Source organism: Notamacropus eugenii, chromosome 5 (genome assembly GCF_028372415.1).
Source record: "Notamacropus eugenii isolate mMacEug1 chromosome 5, mMacEug1.pri_v2, whole genome shotgun sequence".
NCBI classification, from domain to species: Eukaryota; Metazoa; Chordata; class Mammalia; order Diprotodontia; family Macropodidae; genus Notamacropus; species Notamacropus eugenii.
The window spans coordinates 372,602,544-372,627,856 of NC_092876.1; the positions used below are offsets into that span (position 1 = coordinate 372,602,544).

The 25,313-nt window shown below is 37.2% G+C and overlaps 1 protein-coding gene across 24 annotated transcripts in view; it reads right to left on the reverse strand.

Annotated features, from left to right (window-relative positions):
- Positions 1-25,313, reverse strand: part of REPS2 (RALBP1 associated Eps domain containing 2) — a 268,261-nt gene that overhangs the window by 104,293 nt on the left and 138,655 nt on the right. For 15 of the 24 annotated variants that reach the window (XM_072614253.1, XM_072614242.1, XM_072614238.1 and 12 more), the window contains exons 6-10: positions 25,142-25,280; positions 20,608-20,671; positions 16,112-16,254; positions 8,738-8,832; positions 2,376-2,445 (exon numbers count right to left, since the gene is read on the reverse strand). In XM_072614253.1, coding sequence (XP_072470354.1) covers positions 2,376-2,445; positions 8,738-8,832; positions 16,112-16,254; positions 20,608-20,671; positions 25,142-25,280 — 511 coding nt within the window. The remainder of the gene's footprint in view (positions 1-2,375; positions 2,446-8,737; positions 8,833-16,111; positions 16,255-20,607; positions 20,672-25,141; positions 25,281-25,313) is intronic. The other 9 variants (XM_072614244.1, XM_072614230.1, XM_072614252.1 and 6 more) reach the window with 1 other exon arrangement.

The following is a 25,313-nucleotide window of genomic DNA, read 5'->3' on the forward strand; positions in this document are numbered from 1 at the left end:
AATGTATATAATTATACAAAATACATTATATAAATACAATAACAATCCTTACAAAAGAATACAAACTTTAGTCCCTTCTGCATCTTTAAGTCTGTAAAGATAAAGAAAACTCCTTCTGCAGTCAATTATTGGATGAAGGACAGGAGGGGAAGAGGCTGATTTTTTTTAAAAAGAAGTACATTTGCTGGATTTGATGTATGTCCTTTAATACAACCTACCACCCCATTATAACCAGACTACATGGCATATAGTTAAGTCCTGATTTGGGGGCAAAATCCTACCTGAATAATATCAATATTTAGTTATGGGTATTTATCACCAAACCATTGTACAGGCCCGGGCAGTCAATTAGTTTAGTTTAAGCAGAAGAGTATCGCCACACCATGTCTGTACAAATCCCCTGTGGATGATGTGAGGAGGTATGATGCGTCCTGCCATGAAGGTGATAAGAATTTCCTGTAAGGAGTTTTGGTTTTTAAATAACAGGATGGGTAAGATGACTGGTAGTCAGTCTTTGACACCACTAGTAAATTTTTGTTGGGAAATCCAGAATCAGAATAGTAAGAGTATTTCTGCCCCACTATATTTTTGGACATGCCTAATAGCCTCAACTACATCTGGTTGGTTTGCTCAGTGACAATCGAGTCTTTATATCCAGATCCGAGGATTTGTTAGAATGAGGCCCTCCAGGACAAGGGATGATGTATTTTAACTGTTTTAACTACAGGACTGGAGGCGAGATTGGATAGCCACAAGCCAGGGGCTGGTTAACTTCTTGTCTATATCATGGCCCCTTCTTACAGTCTCATGAAGCCTATGGACCCCTTTCCAAAATGATATTTTAAAATGCATGAAATAAGATACACAAGATTATAAAGGAAACCAATTTATACTGAAATGCAACAAATATATATATTTTTAAAACCAAGTTCACAAATCCTAGGTTAAGACCTCCCACTTATTAATAACCCTGTGTGACCAGTGAAGAAAATGTGTGATTCCATGGCCTTTCTTTCACTTGAGAAGATGTTCAGTGTACTTTCACCATCCCTCCTCCCCAGCTCCCCCAACACAAACTTTTTCAGCACCTCTTTATGGGTTGCTTTCCCCATTAGAATATAAGCTCCTTATGGCTAGGGAGCGTCTTATTTGGCTGTATTTGCGTCCCCAACACTTAGCACAGGGCCTGGCACATAGTCAGTGCTTATGAAATGCTTTATCTATCCTTATCTAACCTCTTCCAACAAACCCAGTTCAATATATTTTTACTCTTTTTTTTTCTGTAATGCTCTAAATATTCCCAATGCTATTTATCTTGGAATTTTATCGCATTTATGGCAGACTGTATTTTCCCTGCTGCTTTTAACTCTACCAAGAGCTTTACTTCTCTGCCTGCATGATCTGTTTATTAAGCCTTCACATTAAAATACCATCACCATAAGGTAGTCACGAATATTAATGGACAGATACAGTAACATATTAAGCCCAAGAACAGAAACGATAATAAGAAGAAAATTCCCTCATAGATTTGTTTATTGAACCTTCACACTAAAATATCATATCTATAAAGTGGTCAAGAATATTACTGAACAGAAAAAATAAAACAGAAATGATGATAAGAGCAAATTCCCTCAAGGACTAATAAAGAATGTGAATTGAAAGTCTATAGTCTGGAGTTTGTCTGCACCAAAGTAGAATGTTAGTTAACCCTGCATCTTCTCTGACTTGATAGTAATTTCTCTGACATTATCAGATAATATTCTCCAGATAGAGATGGTAACAGATCTGGTCTGATCATAATTGTTAGCCTGTCACAAATTCAATTCAACAGTCATTTAATACTATTATTTATTACTGTTGTTAACAACAACAATAATAAAAGCTAGCAGTTATATAACACTTTAAAGTGTGCCAAGGGTTTTATAAATATTATCTCATTTGATCCTCACAATAACCCTGGGAGGTGAATGCTATTATTATCCTTATTTTACAGATGAGGAAACTGAGGCAGACAGAGGTTAAATGACTTGCCTAGAGTCACACAGTTATTAAATGTCTGAGACCAGATTTGAGTGCATATCTTCTTGACTGTAAGCCCAGCACTCTATGTGCTGTATATATATGGCACCATGCTAGGTTCTGAACATATAAGACTTATCACTGAGCAGCTTCCCATATATACTTCTGGGTTTCAGCTCATAGTGTCATTCTGCAATGCCAATTTTAAACACTTAATCTTTTTCAGATAGGCTGGCTCTGCCACCATCCAAGTAGATCCACCCATATATTCTTGAAAATCCTGCCACTCCCAGAGACAGGTAGGAAAACGTAAGTGAAATGTCCTTAGTAACAGAAAACAACCTTTTTTTTCATACCTTGTTTGTCATCAATAATCACATCCTGGGCTGGTGCAGTCACATCAATCTTCTCTTTAATAGAAGTCTTCTTGGAGAAGGAAAGTACATAAATTATTTAAGTGTACTGGAATAAGGACCACTACAGTGTGTACACAAGTAGCAAAAGATAAGTAAATACTTTTAAAAATAAAGCCATTTCTAAAATATATATCCCATTCACTGTGGTACACATGATACTGAAAATACTTTTCAGTGACCTCTGACTCTTTGTGACCTCAATTGGGATTTTCTCAGTAAAGACACTGAAATGGTTTACCATTTTCTTCTCCAACTCATTTTGCAGATGAGGAAACTGAGGCAAAGAGGGCTAAATGACTTGCCAAGGGTCGCACAGCTAGTAAGTGTCTAAGGTCAGATTTGAACTCAGGAAGATGAATCTTCTTGACTCCAGGCCTGGCACTGTATCCACTGAGCCACCTAGCTGCCCTAAATGAAAATGCTAGTAAATAACTATAATATGATAATAGCATTTGTAATGCACTTTAAAGTTTTCAAAGCACATTCTATTCATAATGCCATCTAGATGCTATAAATTACTTTTAACTTTTCCTAAATTTGAGATCAATCACTCCATATGCCTTCTCCATATGAAACATGCAAACTTACTACCTGAAAAATAGAATTTGATTCAAGAAAGTAATATGGCATTTGCCAAGGAACTTCTGATCAAACATGAACCTTCTATGGTCGTTGTGTTCATCCTTCATTGCCAAAGAAGACCATGCCATCAGAGAAATGATGACATGACTTGCACTTGACTTTGTTTTGAGGGAGGGAGGGCTGTGCAGGTCACCATCCTCTCTTCTCCTCCAGAGCCATCTGAATTCAGTGACCAGATATTCATCAGGATGACTGGAGATGACCCAGGATCCTTCCGCATTTTTCGTAGAAGTGAGTAACCTAGACTTGTAGCAATTTGCCTGGTTTGCTTATCATAGGTAATATGATAGCAAGTCACATTCTCACCGTAATTCCTTTGATGGGTGTGTCAGGCAAGCAATCTGGTAGCCTGGAGATAGGAATCAAGTAGAAATGTTGAGAACCTTATGGGAAAGTGACTTCCTCCTAGGGTTTGTAATAAAGAACAAAAAAAGCTGGGCCCAGTCTACTATGTCCTCCAGATCTTGGAAGAGAAACTTCAAAGGGTTCAGTGGAAGGACAAGTAAAATTACATGGATGAAAATTCTTTTGGAGAAGTCAGCCCAGAAGGGATGGGCTGCCATCAAGCATGGAGATCTAAAGATGCAAAGAAAACTCAGCAATCAGCTTAGCTTTTAAAAAGACAGATACATATCAAGTGCCTTCTCTGTGCTAAGCATTGTGCTGAGATCTAGAGGATTCAGAAGCTGACAGCAAAGGCAGGTAACAGAGGATGAATACAAAAGCACTGCATAATTTTCTGCAAGAATGGGCTAAAGCTAAGAACAAAACAAGGTTGATAAAGAAAGTAAAAGACAGCAAAATATTTTTTTAAGTTATATGAGGTGAAAGAAGAATATCAAAGAAAGGATAGGACCCAGGCTCAGGGTTTATGGGATAACAGCAGAGAACAAAAAGAAGACAAAGCTGCTCAACTCTTATTTTGCTTCTTCTCCTCCTCCAAGAATGACCTTTGCCCTGGAAGAGATCAAAAATGGCTAAGAAGGAGTTGATTGCTCAAATCATCTGACCCAGATGAACTAAATTCTCAAGAAATTAAAGACCTGGTAGGTTATGTTGCTGAGTTACCACCAATGATATCTGAAAGATCATGGAAGTGAAGAGCAATACCACAAAACAGAAGAAGGGGAAGTGCTATTCCAATCTTCCAAAAAAGAAAAGAAAAAAAGGTAAGAAAATAGAGTCTGCAAACTATAGGCCAATGAGCTTGACTCTGAAGTCTAAAATGAATGATTAAAGAGACAATAAACACCTAAAAGAAGCAATGATCACTAACAGTTTTCATGGTTTCATCAAGAACCAATCATGCCACTAATTTTTCTCTTTCTTTCTATTTCTTGTTTTGTTGTTCTATTTTTCTTATACAAAATGACTAATATGGAAATGTTTTACATGACTGCACATCTTACACTGCTCACCATCTCAGGGAGGAAGGAGGGAATGGAAGAAGGAATAGAATTTTAAGCTCAAAACAAAACAAAAAACACAAATGTACAAAATCATTTTAACATGTAATTGGGGGGAAAATAAAATATTATTTAAAATAATCAAACATGCCAGACTAACTTTGTTTCCTTTTTTTGACCTTGTAAATGAAGGGAATGTTATAGGTATTTTAAACCAGATTTTTAGCAAATAGTTTCATGCTAGTCTTGTGGATAACACCAACAGCTAGCATTATATCAGTCTACTTTAAGGTTTGCAAAGCACTTTACCCTTGTGAACACATTTGATCCTCTCAACAATCCTATGTGCTCATTTTATAGATGAGGAAACAGAAAGAATCATAGAAAGGGTCATACAACTTGTAAGTGTCAAAGGCAAGATTCAAACTCAGATCTTCCTGACATCAAGTCTCACACTCTATCCACCACAGCACTTAGCTGTCTCTTGTGGAAAACAGGAGATACACAGACTACACAACAGAACAGTTACAATGTCAGCTTGACAGCAGGTCTCTGGTGGAGTGGCCCTAGTAGCTATGCATGGTCCTGTGCTATTTAACATTTTAATTAATAACTTGGATGGAGGCAAGTCTACTTATCAAATTTACAGGGGGCAGTTAGATGGGGCAATGGATAGAAGGCCAGTCCTGGATTCAGGAAGACTCCTCTTCCTGAGTTTAAATCTGGCCTCAGACACTTACTAGTTGTGTGACCCTGGGCAAGTCACTCAAACTTGTTTGCCTCAGTTTCTTCATGTGTAAAATGAGCTGGAGAAGACACGGAAAACCATTTCAGTGTCTTTGCCAAGAAGACCCCAATGGGGTCACAGAGGGTCAGACACGACTGAAACAACTAAACAACATCAAAACATCAAGTTTACAGATGCCACCGTGGACATGGGGTTCAGGACCCAAACAGATCTGGTGAGCCTAAAGCACTGAACTGATAATAATCATGTAAAATTTAATAGTGATGAATGTTAAGTAGGAAAAAAGGAGGAGACATGGTTAAACAGTGACAAAGATCTGGTGATGTTGGCAGATTGCAATGACATATAAATAAACAGTGTGATAAGACAGCCAGAAAGCCAATGTGACTTTGGTTTACATTAAGAAAGGCATAGGAATATGGAATAAGCAGGAGATAGACTGCTCTGGGGCACTCTGCTCTGATCAAACAACAGCTGGTATGCTTGTTTAGTTGGAAGTATCACAGTTTATAAAGGATAATGATAACCTGGAGAACATTCACGTAAAGGCAGATAAATACAACCATCATGGTTAAGAACCATGTCCATGGAATCTAAGAGTTAGTGGAAGAAAGTGGATAAGCTCAGCTTGAAAAAGAAAAGCCTTAGAAGGAAATTGATACATATCTTCAAATATGTGAAGGGCTGTCATGTGAAGTCGGGACTAGATTTCTTCCTTTTGGCCCCAAGGAGAACCAGGAACACTGAGAAGTTAGCGCTAAACCTAGGCTTGATGTCAGGAAAAACTTCTGAGCTATCCAAAAGTGAAAGGGTATGACTTAATAGGTAATTAGCTCCTTCTCACTGGAGAGCTACCATCAGAGGGTGGACAGCTACCGGTCAGGTATGCTGTAGGAGAGATTCCCTGAAGACCTTCCCGACTCTAAAATTCTGCAGTTAATGAATCTTGGCTCTGTCAGTTACTAACTGAAACAACAGCACAGGTTCTTCCCCTCTCTGGATTTCAGTATCCTTATATTGAGGTTCTTCTCATACCCCCAAAACGAAAAGAAACTAATAATAATAATCATAATTTGAAACTAATAATTTGGGTAGAAAACACACCCAGTATTATAGGCAAAGTCATGACTTCAAGTATATAAAGCTGAACATGGATGTATAGAAAAAGAAATTTTAAGTAATAACTTTCAAAGACCATATGAGACTAAAATTTTTTTTACTCCATGAAATAGCTATCGTATTCATTGATTAGAAATGCAAAGATCAAAAGTAAACACCATGTCCCAGCAGGAGATGCTTGAATAAGAAAGCATAAATACCCATGACATTCCTTCTGGTATGACAAATGTGCCTTATAATTATACTGTTATTCAAAGTCTTTCCAACGCTCAGGTCAGAACTTGGACAGCCAGGCTCCTGACAACTCTGCCTCTACAATCTCTGTCATCTATTCATACCTCTCTATTCCCAGCAGACATTAGCAACTCCAGTTCTGGTGCTTCTGAACTACTATAGGAACATCCTAACTGGTCTTCCTCCATTGACTCTCACCTTTCACCAAGAGGGGCACTTAGGTGTCACAGTGAATAAAGCACTGGGTCTGGAGTCAGAAAGATCTGAATTCAAAAGTCTCAGGAACTTACTAGCTGCATGACCCCGGGCAAACCACTTAACTGCAGTCTGCCCAAGTTTCCACAGCTGTAAAATGAGGCTAGTAACAGCACCTGCCTCCTAGGGTTGCTGTGAAAATCAAATAAAGTAATATTTGTCAAGCACTTAGCACAGTGCCTGGCACATAGAAGGGGCTTAATAAATACTTATTTCCCTCCTTCCAATCCATCCTTCACACAGTCTTTCTAATGCACCGTGCATCCCTAATCGCCTGTGCTACTCCCCTCCCCCAAAACTTTTAGTGATTCCTTATTTTCTAGAGTAAAATTCAAGCAACTTGTCCTGGAATTTAAGACCTCCACAATCTGCTTCCAATCTAATTTTTTCAATCTTATTTCTTACTGTTCCTTTTCATGCTTTCTACACTCCAACTAAACTGGTTTTTCCCTAGATTTCATCCTGCACTGTTCTACCCCTATGCATGCTATACATGCTATCTTCAAATCCTGGAACACATGTCCCATATCTCTAAACCTGATCAAACACTTCTCTCCTCCCTCCAAATCTGGCATAGCTATCCACTCCTCCATAAAGCCTTCCTTCAGTTTCTTAGATAAAAGTGATCTCTCCCTTATTAAATACATTTAGAGCATTTTTTTCCTGATTTTCCTTCATGATTATAACACTCTACTTTTTGTTATACATATTTGTATTCTCCCATTAGATTCTCTATCACCCCAGGTCAGTGAATGTGCCACCTAACCAATGTGTGTTGAGTTGAACTGAATCAATGGAGAAGCCTTATTCTCAATGACATGGTGAAAAAAAATAGCATTTTTTGGAATAAAAAGAGTCAAGTCTCAGTTTTGATCGTTATTTATTATATGATCTTGGGCAAATCACTTAACCTCTCTGAGACTCTCTCAGCTTCTTCATCTACAAAAGAGAGATAATAATTCTTGTACAGTATATATCTCATAGGGCCATTGTGAAGAAAGAACTCTATAAAGTGTAACTGTGACCAAAAAAGCAGCACCCAACCATTATCTTCACATCTCAAACACCTGCCTAGAATATATGCAAGAGGATCTCATGTGAATAAAAAAATTAAAAGAATATTATCTTTCATTTAATTTTTATCACTATCATAATGGCCTTAACAGGGGTTGGCTTAGTCCAGTGGAAGGACTATTCATTTCCTAATGACCTTGGGCAGTGAGGGGGTTGGGGGGGTGCGAAAGAGGAGACAATGAACAGATAAGGAAAAAGGATAATTGTAGGCATTGTAGTAAGAGCAGCATTGAAATCTACCCTTAAAAAGATGAAATCAAGGAAAATTTTCTGTCCCAGTTTTGGGGATCACCCAGTGCTCCTCTTCACTAAAACCCACAAGGACACAATGCCTCCAAATGTACTTTTGGATCCCGAATTTGTTTCATATAAATGAATGCTCAAGTTATAACACACATTCTTGCAGGTGCAGCCCTCAGTTCTAACCTGCTATCAGCAGCTGGGCTATCTTCACTTATCAGAGAAGCATCTTGTAAACTAGGTAACTAAACTCAAGCTAGAAAGTAGGGCCAAATTATAACAGTTTAGACTGTAGGGAGAGGGAAAGGGAGAGGGGAATGTTGCAAAAGTGAACAGCAGATTTCAGCTTTGTCTTTCTATATATCTATACATCTAAAGGTATTTCTAAATGCTTGGAAAAAAAATCTATAACAAATGAACCTAAAGTATATTTTTGGTATATTTAGCTTCCAAAGTAAGTAAATAACTAGTTTACAGGTGAATAGATGACATAAATTTATTTTTAACATTGCTATCAAAGCCTACAGATTGACTTTCTACACATATCTGTAGTTGGTTTATTAATAGAAATAGATTTTTCTTACCTCAATCCGATTCAAGTCTCGTGTCTGTTGGTTTACTGTCATTGACTCAGAATAAGAATCAAATAATGCGCAGTCCCGTTTGGTTTTAAGAAAAGCTGGAGGGAAACAAAAGAGAACTACAGTGACATACACATTGACCATTGTTTCACATAGTTTCTCCCTTGTGAATTGAATAGTGTAAAAAAAAAAGTTAATTCATTCTTGCTTGCCACAGCAACCAGTATCGACACTGTAATCAAACATGAGGTGAATTTAGGCTGTTTTCACATTTTTGAAACACTGCAGAGCAGTTGAATATCATGATGGCTCATATTTGCTGTTCTGTTAAAAGTAAGAAATTGCATTATTCAAGCATTTTTTTCTCAGTCTGGATTTTACAGCCACGAGAGTTAAAAATGTGCAGATGTTTCAAAGATATTGATGAAATGTTCACCCTTTCAAAGTAGATAATGAGGAACAGGAACTTATTTTACTTGCCAATTAAAAAGAAAGAAAAACAACATTTTGAGGCTATTACACACACACACACACACACACACACACAAAATAGTAGTCACTGCTACTGCTAAAGTTGGGGAATTATGAGCATGAGTTTTTTAAGCAGATATTAAACAGTCTTATCATTAAACAACCTTTGGATTCATATCGAAGATCACTTAACCTGTCTGAGATTTACTCAGCTTCTTCATCTACAAAAGAGAGATAATAATTCTCATATAATCTATCTCACAGGGCTATTATACCTGTTATAGCACATAAAGGAGTATGGGAAGAGCAGCCTCAATAAATAGGAAACTTGTCAATATTTAAAAGAGAAATAGCTGATCCACAATTTGATAAGCATTTAAGATATCATAATTGTAAAATTAATTCATTCACTATGATGTCCTCTTTAAAAGAACTTTTAACAATGTAGAGTAATATATTAAATCTTAATTCTTCATACTAATTTCTTGCCAAGTACATGAAATTCCATCAGAATGGCAGTATTAGGCACAAAAATACTGAATCACTGAGGTAGAAGGGACTTTAGAAATAAAGTAGTTCATATCCCCCTGCCAAAGCATGAATCATCTATCTGACATGTCTGACAAGTGATGATACACCTTCTTGAACTCCTACAACAGGGTACTCTATACATCAAGGCATCTAATTCCTTATCTGAAAAGTTTTTTAGGAAGTTCTTTATATTGAGCTGAAATCTGTTTTTATGTAACTTTCACACTTTAGTACCAAGTGTATTACTTTCTATAAGAACAGATCTGAATTTTGCAAGAAAAACAAAGAAAACTCAGAACATAGTAATATTTCTAATCATGACTGGTCTCTTAAAAATTAAAATCACCAAGTTGCCTCATACAATTTTTCCAATATCATTTTGCCTCTTTCAGTGTACCTTTTGATTCACTTAGAACACACAACACAAGTAGTTTCCAGGGCAATATAGGCCTTCTCTTTGGAGCACCATCACCCAGTGCTCCAACCATTATAAATTAGATCATCTGTTCCTAAGAATTAAAGGAAGACAAGCATCTCATTGTGATCAAACTAAACATTTGTTAAGCCTATACTAAAACTGCCTACACTGTAATCCACTCATGTAAAAATTTCTAACAGCCCTAGTTAAACTGCAATATAGTCCAACCTGCCATGCTAGTTCCTCAGCTTTTAGGAAGGAGAAAAATATTTTCTTTTCAGCTACTTAAATTAAAGCTAAATTCAGCACTTTCCATTTCACCAAAAAGAAACCTGTGAAGTTTTGAACTCATGGCAGTATCAAGACAGAGGTATGTTCTCCCTCAAACTGACTGTCAAGAGCTGGATGAAATCTAAAGAAAAATTGGATGTAGATCAATTTGAAAATGTTGGAATCAGATTATGAGACTCCAAGAAAAGGAAAAATGTGAAGCTGTTGAAATGTCAGTAACTGGGACTGTGCAGACTCTTCATAGTCAGGCTAAAATAGCAGAATTAATCTAAGGTGGACTGGTTTTTTCTTTGAGAAACACAAACTGACTGAAGTCAGAGGAGTTTTTGGTGGGTTTTTCGGTTTTGTTTTAAAGTGACTGTGATTATATCTAGAATTGTCTCTCTCTCTCCCTTTTAAGTCGACTTTTCAGCCCTGGGTAGGGAAGGAAACTGCATTTCTCTGAAGTGTGAAGAGCACTGCAGTATTCTTTTGGATGTCCTGACTGCCTCTAAACAAATAAAGGTATTAAAAAAAAAAATGCCCCTTCCTTGAAGTTTGCCTTTCCTAAATTCAACCTGTTCTTTTTTCATCTCCTAAATTCACTGTCACTGAGTTTAAGAGGGACTTTAGGAGGTCTTAAATGTTTGCTAGTAGCATCATAATTATTATTTGCAATTAATCCTGCCTACTCTAGAAAGCCATGCCATTTTTGCTTAATTGAAGGGTAGGTAATGAACTCTTCAATGTTCATATATAATTCCTGCTGACAGCCTCCATAAAAGGCTAAAAAGAGACAGGGAGCATTGTTCCAAAGGGCTGTTTCATTAGTCAAGGGAGGTTTCTTCCTTGGAGGTTCTACTTTACAGAAGCCCCTTTATTGAAGAATAAGCCACTCACAGTAACCGTGCCACATCCAGAAATTAAAGAGACCACACTGCTTTTGTTAACACGTTGTTTCAGCACAATTCAGCTAGAGTAGGTTTTTTTAATCTCCTCAGCATCTTTTGAAACATCAATGAAATTATTAAATGAAGAATTCTCTAATCCCTTTCCCCTTTCCTCACAGGAAAGAGAATTCATTTAATTACCAACAAGCATTTTTTTTAAAGCACCTACTATGTATGTAGCACGCTGTGCTGGGACTGGGGGTGTAAAATATCCCACATCTGTAAAACAGGGATAATAATAGTACCTAACACCTGGGGTTGTTAGGAGGATTAAATGAGACAATATTTGCAAAGTGTTTAGCAAGGAGCCTTGCACATAGTAGGCATTGTATTAATGCTAGTTACTATAGGTAGCAAAGTGGATAGAATGCTAGGCCTATAGTAAGGAAGACTTGAATTTAAATGTAGCCTCAGACACTATGCTAAGCACTTGATAAATAGGTTTCACCCTCAAAAAGCATGAAAATATGGCTAAAACAAGGGTAGGGTGAGGGGTGTGAGAGGGAAGGCCACTTCATTAGTAAAACTGAGAGATAAAACGTTCAGTTTTGGAGGGGTTTTTATTTAAAAGGTGGCTGCAATTTTATCTAGAATCATCTCTCTCCTCTTTTTGGAAAAGAAGTTGAAATTTCTCTGAAGGACGGAGAACATTCCAGTATTCTTTCAGTTGTTTTGATTGCCTTGGAACAAGAATTGTTACAATAATAATAGTAACACTGATATAGAACTTACGCTGTGCTGAGGGCACTGTGCTACGTGCTTTACATTATTATCTCATTCGATCCTAACAACCCTGAGATTTAGGTAAGAGGCTTTGTTATCATTCCCCTTTTTCAGATGAGAAAATTGAGGTAAACAACAGTTAAATGACTTGCCTAGGGTCACATAGATGGTAAGTAGTATCTGAGACCAGATCTGAACTCATCTTCCTGACCCAGCACTCTATTCAGGGCATCACTTTCAACAGTTGGTGTTATGTTATATGATGCCTACTATGTGCAAGGCACTATGCTAAGCACTTGATCCTGGGAAGTAAATACTCTTATTATCACCATTGTACAGTTGAGGAAACTGAGGCAAGCAGAAGTGATTTGCATACAGTCACACAGCTAACAAATATCTGAGACCAAATGTGAATCTGAGTCTTCCTGATTCCAGGCCCAGCGTTGTACCCACTGAGCCTCCCAGATGCCCTAGGCATTCACCTACTTACAATCTTCGGTGAGAACAGATGGATTTGTTCAGTTTACCATGGCTCCATCCTCACTAAAGAGGGTGACAAAGTAGCTTAAGGGTGCAGGTTCTACAGTACAAGTACTCTCAGGCTTGGGTTTGTCCCAGGGGTTTATGAGACCTCTTGGGAAAACTTATGCTGTGTCTAAGTCTGTAGAGTCAGCAGGATTTGGATATTGCTCAGCTTTACAAGGAGTCTCTGCCTTTTCACATGATCCAAGTAATGCTATTTTGTACCTTAACCAAGGCCTTGCCAATCTGTAGCCTTGAAAGTTATGGGAGTGACTTGGGTACAATCCACCGCCTATGTGACATGACAAGTGGCAAATACATACATACATATGTATGTACATATATACATATATACATATATATATATATGTATGTATATATATATATATATATATATATATATGCATGCATAGCTGTAGTTTAGTTGTTAAGTCGTATCTCATTGACCCCATGGATTCTGTCCATCAGATTCTCTTGGCAAAGTTACTAGAGTGGTTTGGCATTTCCTGCTCCACTACATCCCCATTTTACAGATGAGGAACTGAGGCAAACAGGGGTTAAGGGACTTACCCAGGGTCACATAGCTAGTGTCTGAGACCACACTTGAACTCAGGTCTTCCTGACTCCACAGTGGTACACCCACATACACACACGTGATATGGTGAACTCGAAGACTTCTCCCTACATCATTACTTTCCATCTACCCTGTATGTGTCTTGCAACATGTCAATATATGTTTTTCTTTCTTCTAGAAAGTGAGCTCCTTCAGGGCAGGAAGAGTGTTTTTGCCTTTGTTTGTATCCCAAGCACACAGCAGTGCCAGAAATGTTAGTAAACGTTTATTGACTGAGAAGCTAACTGATTGGTCCCTGCTCTCATTTTATAATCTTGTTAAACATCTTGCCTTTGAGTTTCACAACCTCAGGGCCACTCTTAGAAGGCTCAGTCACAGAAATCTTCATGGAGCAGAGTTTGTTTCATCCTGACTTTTAAGATCCTTCCTACATATGAATCTGTCCATAATAATCCACATGTTTAATACCTCAAAGGCAGGGTACAAGTATGAAGAAGAGACTGCACACACAAGAGAAAAATGTGTTAGAGGGTGTGTGTGTGGCTGAATGAACAACTGTCAGATGTACATTTCCCACAGATGACTGACAAGAAAAAAAAAGAAAGAAATTTTATGTTCCAAAGAAGGAGCACTGCTAGCATAAGCAGAGAGAGATAAGAAAAGGAATAAAGAAATTAGGGTAGGAGCACCTATGCAGGAGTAAAGCCAAGGAAATTTTTGAAGAGAAAATTTTAAAAGGCCAAATTACATATAAATCTTGCTACAGTAGGATTTTTATTCTGATTTTTTTTGCTTTAACTAAACAGTATAATATTGCAGATAGTACTTTTTAGCAATTTAAGAATAGTCTTCCTTACATTTTAATTACCTGTAAATCTCCCTCCTGTCCTAAAAACACAGTCTCAGCAATTGTAGTCTTTCCTTAAAATGTTTCAGATTTTTTTAGAAACAGGTAGAATTGCTCCCTGAAGGGAAATATTTTAGAGGACATGGGCATAACTGACTTTGTTTGTGTTCTTTAGTAAATGGAAATGGGAATCACAAATTCATACAATGAGAGGCAATATGTTTATAGATATGTAACTAGAGCTAGAAGAGACCTTCTATTCCAATTCCTTCATTTTACAGAAGAGTAAACAGAAGCCAGAGAGGCTGACTCACCCACGGTCATATGGGTGGTAGGGATCAGAGGCAAAATTGGAACACACATTTTCCAACTCCAACCGTGGCATAGTTCCCATTTTACCAATTACAACAGGTGAGGTGAGTAAACTGAGGCAACAAGGAAGTGACCTGCCCATAGTCACATGGTAACATGTAGCAGAGATGGTATCTGAACTCAAGTGTTCTTTATTCTATATCACATCCAAGCAAGCAAAAAACATCCATTAAATACTTGCTGTATACCAGACACTAGTTACTTGGGATACAAAGAAAGGTAAAAATAGCTCTTGCCTTCAAGGAGTTCACATTATCTCTAGGTGATCAGAATCATGAAATAGCTTTGACGAATTGAAAATATTATTGGTCATTTAATCCCCTTATTCTAAGCTGTGCACTGGATAGAATTCTACCTCAGATACTTCCTAGCCATGTGACCCTGGGCAAATCATTTAACTTCTATTTACCTCAGTTTCCTCATCTGTAAAATGGGGATGATAATAATACTACCTACCTTTCTGGGTTGTTATGAGGGTCAAATGAAATAACTGTAAAACAGCACAGGGCCTGGCACATAGTAAGCACTATATGTTGTTGTTTAGTCATGCCCAACTCTTCGTGGCCCCTTTTGGGATTTTCTTGGCAAAGATACTAGAGTAGTTTTATCATTTCCTTCTCCAGCTCATTTTACAGTTGAGGAGACTGAGGCAAGCAGGGTTAAGTGACTTGCCCAGGGTCATACAGCTAGTAAGTGTCTGAGGACAGATTTGAACTCACAAAAATGAGTCTTCCTGACACCAGGTCTGGTACTCTGTCTTCTGAGTCACCTAACTACTTGCTAGAGAGATTATTTCTTCAGCATTTCAAAATATCTGGGTTTCGCTGGTGTGGGGGCTGCAACCATTGCAATTACAACCATTCCAATCTTTGTAGGGGGGAAGAAATAAAACTTCATACACACACACACACACACACACACACAGACATATATGTATTTAAATATAATATATTTATAATATACAAATTTATAATATATAAATATTTCCCATAAACATATGGGAAATATTTACTAAATATAAATACAATATCATAGAGATAATATTAATTTGTGGCTTTCTAAGTCAATAGCTGCTCATGGGTATCCATTTCTATTTTGACACCACTAAATTGTTGACCTCTATAGTCCCCTAATTCTATACTATGCAATCCCTAATGAGCTCAATTTGTGGTTGATGTAAAACTTTCAAAAAAATATACATATACATATATATGTAAATATTTGTACATGCATATACATATATACACATGTGTATGCATATATACATGCCTGTACACATATACGTACGTCTACGTGTACGTGTGTGTGTGTGTGTGTGTGTGTCCAAAAGAGCCAGAAAACAAGGTCTAGAAGAAAAGGGGTAAAGAAGGTAGAGGTCAAAGAAGGCAACTGTAAGAAACTCCAGGGAGTCTTCACAGGAGAAGCACCTTCCAAAGGAGGGCATCATGGACTTTTGAGGACAGAACAGGGCACAGCTTACAGGAAAATAAGGAACAGGTTCTTCAGGCCCCTCTGAACAATTCAAGCTGGGAATCCTGATCAGCTGTGTAATTCTATTATATTTTAAAGGGAGGAAAAATAAAAGCATTTCTTAAAAGATCATGTACATGAAAAGCACAAAATTCACTGGTTTTAAGAAATGTATCACTAACTTTCAAAAAATCAACTGGAAACTCACGGATTTCCAGTCAAGCCTCACCGCTTTGTAGGTAGTCCGGCTGCAGGGTTTGCGGCAGAGATTCAGGCAGTGGGTAGCCATTCTTTCTGGCCACGATGAGGTGAAAGGCAGCACAGAATTCAGGCAGTGTCAAGGCTCCATCACAGTCCACATCACTGAGTTCCCTGAATACAACATAAATGACAACCTGACACCTAGGAATCAAAGGGAACCTTCAGCCCATTGCACCTACAACCAGCTTCCAAACTTCTTTAACTGCTGTCTGTCAGGCTGAAAATATTCATATACTATATCTGTGGGAGGAAATATTTTAAAGTTTTTTAAGTTTTTAAAAAATGTTTAAATTTTTAACATTTTAAAGTTTTTTTTAAAACTATGAGGAAATAAGTTTGCATTTACATTGTAACTTATATCTAATAGGAATTTATTAGTGTAGTGTATTCGTCCTTCGTTGTGGAAGAAGACCATGCCATCAGAGAAACTTGACTTTGTTGTGAGTGAGGGAGGGCTGTGTAGGTCCCCTCACTTCTCCAGAGCCATCTGAATCCAGTGACCAGATATTCATCAGGATGACTGGAGATGACCCAGGATGAGACAATTGGGATTAAGTGACTTGCTCAAGGTCACACAGCTAGTGAGTGTCAAGTGTCTGAGGTAAGATATGAACTCAGGTCCTCCTGATTCCTGCACTGGTGCTCTATCCATTGCACCACCTAGCTGCCCCTAGGCACTAATTAGCAAGCCCACAAAAGCCCCAGAAAATGTTATTATTCTAAATTTGCAAACTAAGAAGCTACAGAAGAAAAACAATTGCCCTCAGACCACAGTCAATCTGCAAATAATGCACACTGGCTGGATTTTTTTTTTGTATCTGTGAAGGCCTCCACTAGCAGCAACTTCAACCTGGTTAGGAAGTTAAGCTCAACCCCTAGGATCCCACCAATGCATCACACAGTGTATCCTCAGACTTTCTAATGTTTGGTCAGAACAGAAGGGGAAAAAAAAATTCCCTTTTCCCACTTGGAGGTCCCACTTAGACCTAGTAAAATTAAAAGTATAGTACCATGAACTCCAAACTTAGAAGAATACTGAGAGTAAAAAGAATAAGGGGTAGGTTGCAACATTTCTTATTTTGTTATTTCTTTTGTTTTATGGGAAAATTCCATCGGAGTCCTCTCCTCTTGACCCATGTATGATAGCCCAATGTTCTTCAAGTGGAATGTAAGCTTTGAGTGGTTCAACTATAAATACAGACCAGGTGATGTAAGAACTATTTGCCATCCTAGTCCAGCCTACTAAGTACCAGCTGAAGGATGGCCACCTGGTGAATGATTTAGGGGAGAGGGGAAGAAAGTAACTCATAGAGACCACTTTTTATTGTAGAGGAGTTGAGATTATCAGTGTAGCTCTACTGATAAACTCAAGTTTAAGATTTAAAATACACATTCCATCTAAAAACCTTATCTGGACAGCGAAGTGGTACAGCAGGACCTGAGTTCAAATCTGACCTCATATATTTACTAGCTGTGCGTGTACAAATCACTGAATCCTGATCACATCCAAAAAATAAAAAATAAAAAGTTAGTCTGATTTCTTATTGAGACTATGACTTTATGCCCTATGACTTTGAAAGGGATTACACAAATACTAGATACAAGCCAAGCCCATCCTCAGGAGCATTTAAAGTTCCAGTTTATTTTTTATTATTATTAAAGTTTAATTATTAAACATAAACTAGAAAGAGACAAGTGGACCAACAGTGTTGAACTGACCAAAAGCCAGGCAAGTCTTTTCTACCTCTAATTTCTTTAAACACTCCCTCCCATCAACCAACAACCATTTGTTAAGTGTCCCAGGTACTGTACTACATTTGCTACAGTAAAATGTGGAGTATGTCTAACAATTATTTAAAAGGATTAGAGTGAAGGCTTAGAACAATCAGGCTGGAAATGTCAAGTTAGTGTTGTGGGTATGTAGTAAGTACGGGCAGTATTTCAGTATGTGGGAAATATTACCACATTTCCTGTTCTTATTTTTAAACATGTCCTTGTCAAACAGGACCCATATAATTGTTCAGGGACTTTTCCCCCTGATTTGAGAATTCCCTATTATGAAGACGTTTTATGTTCAATAAATATTTGTTGAATGTATGTTAACAATGTCTTAAAAGATAGGGAGGGAAGAATGGTGCTAGACAATCCAGATACAAAAAAAAAGGGCTATCTTAAGAGAGTTAGTTTTTCTTCAACTATTGCTTCACAGTGAACTGGGCACTCAGTCTTACACAGCCACAACAAAGGAAATTACTTGTCAGAATACTAACACCCCCATAAACTCAACCTTTCCTTTCCTCATTCCTATCCCCAGTTTAATCAGTTTTTTATGTTCATGAGAAGATGTCAGGACAAACAGAAAAGAAAGATAATATGTACTCTTAATGGTACTAGAAAAGAAGATCCTATTAAAGGAAAATCTAAAGTAAATCCTATGTTACTTTTATCTTATACATCATTTTTAGTGGAACCATATCCTTGTCAAGGGATAATCTGAGATGAGTCATTTATCGGAACAAAGATATAGTGACTTTTCTCCTGTAGTTCACTGAAACTACTCCTTAAAAAGTCATAGGTATCACCTTTATAATATACATATATATTATATACATACATTAGTATGATACAGATAATATTATACACATTTAATACTATAATACATATAATAGTACGTAAACAAGATAGTATAATTATATGTAAGGTGAATGTTTTCTTTTTAAGAAACTAGTTCCCAGGACCCATGGCCATAAACAATCTACTAGTCCCCAGGATCATGAGCTGTGAAGAATCTCCCTGCAGCTGCAAGGTGAGATATAAGGATGGATAATATAAACGTTTGAGTTAAGTTGTAAACAGTCCACTGCACGTGTTCTATGCTAAGTCACGATGATATTGCTAAAGTTCATGTAAACTTGTGAAGCTATTGCGGGCAAAATGCCTTCTTTGTCTTCGCTATAACTCAAGCGTGGACTGGTCAGTAAGTGGGGAATGCAAGTGCTGTGATTGCCTGGAACTTGCCCCATCAAGGTTTAGGGGGATGTGAAAGCTGGAATGCTGTGCTTGTCTCCACCTGTCAAGACTTAGGAGAATGTTATAGGAGTTGGTGCTCTTACTTCCATTCTTGCCTACCCCTGGTAGAAAAGAGGATCCTGTAGGAGTTGGTGCTCCCATTATCAGGACCCCTTGCAAAGAAAATACAGAAAAATTAAGAAAAGAAATTAAATAACCACTATCAAGTCTCCATTGCTGTCCTTCTGGCTGCCCAGGGAATCTCCCTGCCAGAGCCCAAAAGTTCCTATGAGTACTGTCTTACAATAATATAAATACATCATAAAATACAAGGTGATAGCACAGTGCCTAGCACAGCAGGCATTTAAGAAACGTTTATTGACTGACTTTTGCTTCCACTGCACTTGGTTAAGACAAGAAAGGGAGGGGTTCTATTGTTCCTCTCAGGCTTTAATATCAGAGTAGACTGAATATAAATACAGTTTCAGAATCTGAGAGACTTTGGAAGACACAAATTTCATTGACAGCATTGTCCACGGTCACCAAGTATATGTACTCACAAAGAAGGCAAGCAATTTTACCCAATAATTAAACCAAAACAAAAAAAGAACCTTTCATCATTAAAAAGAATGCTTTACATGTATTTAATCAGCAATTTTTTTAATGTTTAGAATAGTTTTTTGGTACTCTTCCGAGCCTGAAGTAAGATACTGGTACACACAATGCAGTGAGGTTTCAGAAGCACCAAATGGTTCTCATAAATGCAAATTGGGCCATCTGCACCATTCTTGAAACAAGCTCATCAAAAGCAAAATCAGCTGGCTTGTTAGTAAAGTGCTGATGAATTCCACAGCTGTACTTATTAAACATTAGGTATTAATTAGGGCTTATCTGACAAAATACAAGTCAAATATGCAGAGCTCAGATACAGCTAAAATATTTTAGATTAAAATTTATCACTGCAAGTCATTACTTGACTTACCCATCAGCCTGTCAGTCATTGGCTTCATCAGTGTCACCATCATCATCATCTACAGACATGGGTTTAACTAGTTCTTTGGGTAACTCACTAGAAAGATGAAATACTTGAAAGGTAATAAACCAAAGAGAACTTTTGACACGTCCTCTCATGTTTAGTGTGGAAAATCTGATCACGGAATCATAGATATAGAGCCAGAAAGTATCTTAGAAGCCAGTCTCCTCATTTTAGAGATGAGGAAACTGAGGCAGAAGGACTAAGTGACTTGCCATGGGTCACATAGCTAGTAAGTGTTATCTTGATGAGAGAACAATATTTTTGAAATTATTTTAAATATTAAGTATTTAAATAAAATTTAAAAGTTCTTTTAAAATAGTAGTCTTTCAGCCTATTAAAAAAAACATGCTAAGATATCTTCATTTAAAAAAGAGAACTGATTAAGCAGCTTAAAGGATTAATGGTTCTATTTTACTTACCATATGTAAGAAAGTTCTGGAATAGTCAGCTTCGATTTGGTGAAAAAATTCTTTGCCAAGGAACCTATAGAAAATCATACTCTTTAAATAAGTTAGTAATAAATAATCCTGTCTGCTACAGCACTAATTTTTATTTGCCTCAATTTGTATGACACTTCTCAACTTGAATTCAACAAGCACTCCCATGATCAGGGGTGAAATCTGCCTTCCTCAGACTTTAACAGCTTGGCAGAAAGTAACTGGGCCAACAAAAGACTTCCTACAGTTATGACCAGAAATCAGAATATGCTGGATCTTCATCTTGTTTTGAGTCATTGGACCCCTTTGACAGTCAGCTACTGAAGCCTATGGACCCCTTCTCAGAATCATGATTTTTACTGCATAAAAAAATGCATAAAAAATGTCAGTGCATAAAAAATAAAATTTTAAAATGTTATCAGCTTTAATTTCTAATTTGATAAATATCGATAGATAGAAAATCCACATACACATAAGTCTTTTTGAGATTCTCAATAATTTTTAAAAGTGTAAAAATGTCCTGACACCTAAAAGTTTGAGCACTAATGTACTAAATTAACTCCTCAAAAATATACACATACATACACATATATATGTAATTCAAATATTATGCATATGTATATATATTTGAATTTATATTTCAAAATTATGTAAGTTAATCTTCTCCCACTCACTCCCATAAAAAGAGTTATAACAAAGAGCCACAGTCCTTATCACAGACTTACTAACTATTCATAAACATGACCCCAAATACCATACTCAAACTTTTATTAATGGTGACAATGTACAGTATAAAGTATAAAATTTTCTAAAGTGCATATGTTTAAAAGGGCTAAATAATGATTATTCAAGACTTTTATATTACAAAGTATTGATCTACTGAATAAGCTCTGGCCTGACTTCTCTAAAATTCTTACTTATTGATGATGATGATAATGATTATCATATCATTATTATATCATTTTTTATTATTATTATTATTAACACTTCCAAAGGTGAAAGTACACCAGTATCACGAGATTAAGAGGAGTCTCTGGGTATTTTTGGCTAGTATCTTTGGAAAAGATCTTTGGGACACAAGGCCTTTTTGAGAAACCTACCCAAAGAAATATTTTTTTAACTTTCTTTTTTTTTTTTACTATTTGCAAATATCTCTGCAGTGAGCAAAGGTGCTACTTAGAGAACAAGTTAATAATTCTTCTGTGTTAGAAATCAGACAGTCTTCCTTCTGTTTTCCTGAACTGTTGACATTAGAAGCTTCATCTTATAGTCTAAGTGACCTTGAGGAAGTCATTTAACCTGTTTGCTTCAGTTTCCTTAATTGTAAAAATGGTAATTAAATAATAGCATCTACCTCAAAAGGTTGTTGGGAGGATCAAATGAGATAAAGCACTTAGTACATCACCTAACATGATGCTCATTCCCTTTCCCCCTTCCTTCCTTGTATTCTGATATTATAGAGGTTAGTCTTGGCTTTAAAATACATGAACCAAACCTTACTCACTCTAAATAACTGATCCTCTGATTCCACAGTGCCAAAAAGCCTCAAATCTTCAACTTGAATACCAGCCAAATTCAAAACCAAACAGCACTGACGGAGGATGAATCCACAAAAGCAAGCATTTCAGCCATATGAGTTACACATTGATTTATTAAGCTACAATAAATAAATGGCAGTTAGCCATTAAAGCCATGCTTTAAAGCTTTTAATTTTCACTCTCACCTGAGCTTAAGAACAAAATACTGTATTATCCCCATTTCAGTGACGAGGAAACTGAGGTTCACAGGGGTCATATCTATATTCACACAACTCTCAAGCATCATGAGATGGGATTTGTACCCAAGTCTCCTGACTTCCACTGTCACATGCTGGTTCTCCGTATGATGGATTGCCACTGTAATCACCTTTTATAAGGACCTACTACAATACATGGAACATGCATTCTCACATTGGTGCTCTCCTTCTAAGTTAGTCTAAGTTAGTCACCTTTTCATTTTATTTTTGCAACTATTCTTTTGCAATCTCCTTAAGAAATCCTTTAAAAGCCAGTTTGAGCTACACAAGAAAATAACTATTTTGTAATTATAAGGCACTTTCCCCAGTCCACTGTCTTTCTCTTCCTCCTCTTCCTCTCCCTAGCTCCACTAAGTTTTGTACCTCTGTCTTTCCTACTTACAAGCATGCTTAGGTCACAGATGCCTCCACAGGGTGATTGGGCCAATGCTGACCTACAACCACAGGCACCAGGGCCAGACTGAGTCTGGGAGACGAGAAGAAGCCATACGCACATCAATAGCCAACCTAAATTCATTTCTATGCTTCCTGCCTGCATGAAGTATCTTATTTCTCATAGCACTCTCTATATAAAGCACCTTAGCTTTATGTGTATATCCTAATTTACATCTGTTTGTTAGCATGTCTTATCTTCCCTACAAGATTATAAACCAGCAATGAATTGTAGAGGGAATAGAAGCAAAGAAATTAGTCAGAAGGCAATTCTAATAGTCCAGGAAAAATGTCAAAAGGCCTAAAGTAGAAGTGGTGGCAATGGGAATAGAAGAAGAGAGATTTGAGAGGAAATTGTAGCACAAAATTAACAGGGCTTGGGGACTAATTGGATATTGGGGAAAATGAAGAGGGAAGGTTCAATGATAACTCTGAGTTTGATGAGGAAAATGATGGCGCCATTAAGAGAAATGGCCAAGGTGCATGGGAAGAGGGGGGGACAAGTAGATTTAAAGGGGAAATTCAGTTCAATCACTAATATATTAAACTTTGGGTGCCAGTGGGGCATTCAAGGAGGGATGTCCATCAAGTACTTAGAGGAAGAGGATTAGAACTCAAAAGAGAGGTCAGGGTTGAAAATAAAACTCTGGGAGTCAAGTCTAAAGAAGTATTAAATGAAGTCATGGCAGGAGACAGAATATCAGAAGGTGTGGAAGAGAAGGAAGAGGAGGAAGAGGGAGAGAAAAATGGAAGGAGATGTGGAGGGGGCTAAGGACAGAGTATTGGGGGAGGAGGGACAAGAAAAACAAAGATAAAAAGAGTTATCAGAGAAATAAGTGGAGAGATTAAGGAGAAGCTGGTATTCACTTTTTGGTTTTATTTTTCTTATTTGATTTCATATCTGTAGGGAACTTTCCACGTAGGAACTTCCATCACCTGTGCAGAAAGATGACTCATCTCTAATTTAGTTTATAATTTACCGTTGCTACTGGGAGTTAAACCAACTAACTGCCCATGTCTTCCAGCTGGTATACGTCAAAGGCAGCATTCAAATTCATGCTGCCTGACTCCAAGAACAGTTCTGGAGCTACTAAACCAGAAGGTCTCTCCAATATACACAAGAAATTTGCATTTCAAGGAAGAAAACTGGGTCTAAAGAGTAAAGGTAAGGTATCTGGTCACCTCAAATCAATCCATAATTAATTCAAGCTAACTGCCATCCTTCACAAACACAGCACTCTTTGTACTTCCCTACTTCAGTCATCAGTCCTGTTCAATGCTTATTTTGTTGTCCTAGAAAGGTATGTCCCTGCAGAGGAAAGAAAAGGTGTCTCTTTTGAAGTGAGTGTAGTACTACCAAAAGAAACCATATTGGAGGATACACAATATCCATTCTTGACCTCAAAGCCTAGAAGTGATATGCAATAAGATGACAAGCTCCTAAAATTAACTCAGAGAGGCTGTTATAGAGACACAAACTTGAAGGTTTATATCTTACTGATCTTTTTTTAATGACCATTTTTATATGTTTTTTTTCCTCTTAGGAAGAGTAAAGGATAAAGATATTTTTCAGCATGGCCAACACAGGAATTTATTTTGCTTGACTATGCATATTTGGGACAAGTTTTGGGGTTTTTTCCCCAGGAGGAAAGGGAAAGAAAATAAATGCTTGTTCATTGAAAAAAAAATTGAATAATTAAGCAAAGAACATGAAGAACATGAGAATGATTCAAGCTACGCTGATGAAATGTAGGTTGAGAAGACCCACCGAACATTCTTTTTTTTCTCAAAAATTGTAGCAACAACTGTTTATACATTGTAATTTGGGGGATGTGGAGGGGAGGGAAAGTCCATTATTTAAATTTTTTTAAAGATAACAGATGTGAAGAGTTTGGGAAAATGTAAAGCATAAGCTATAATTACTATTACTATTGTTGCTACTCTTAAGCAATTAAACATCTTTTAGAAGTCATGAAATGTTGACATCAGAGCTGATTTCAGTCAGCATTTAATGGAGGGGACAAGTCCCCTCCAGCTTCCATTTAATCTCTTTGAAACTGAAGTAGGATTTGTCCAGTTGGATGTGATTTCTGCTAATTTTCCTCATCTTTTATAATTGTAAAATCATTAAGTCATACAAGGGAAAAGACAACAAAAAAACAAAACAGGAGCTTGCCAGAACTCTCCATTTGACCCACTTTGGGAGACCACAATGAGTTCCTTTGCACTCGTGTTAGAACAAAGAACTACACAGAGGCCTCCTAGTCTTCTCTCCAGAATAACCATTACCTGAAATGAAGGAACTCAGGTCAGGTTGAAGGGATTTGAATTGATTGATGTAGTACTCTCGCTGTTCTTCTGTTATTCTCCACGGGTCATCTGGATAATTACTGCTGCTCTCCTGGGGTTCTCGTTCTACTGAAAGGGACTTTAAAAAGAAATTAAGTGAGAACTTGACTTT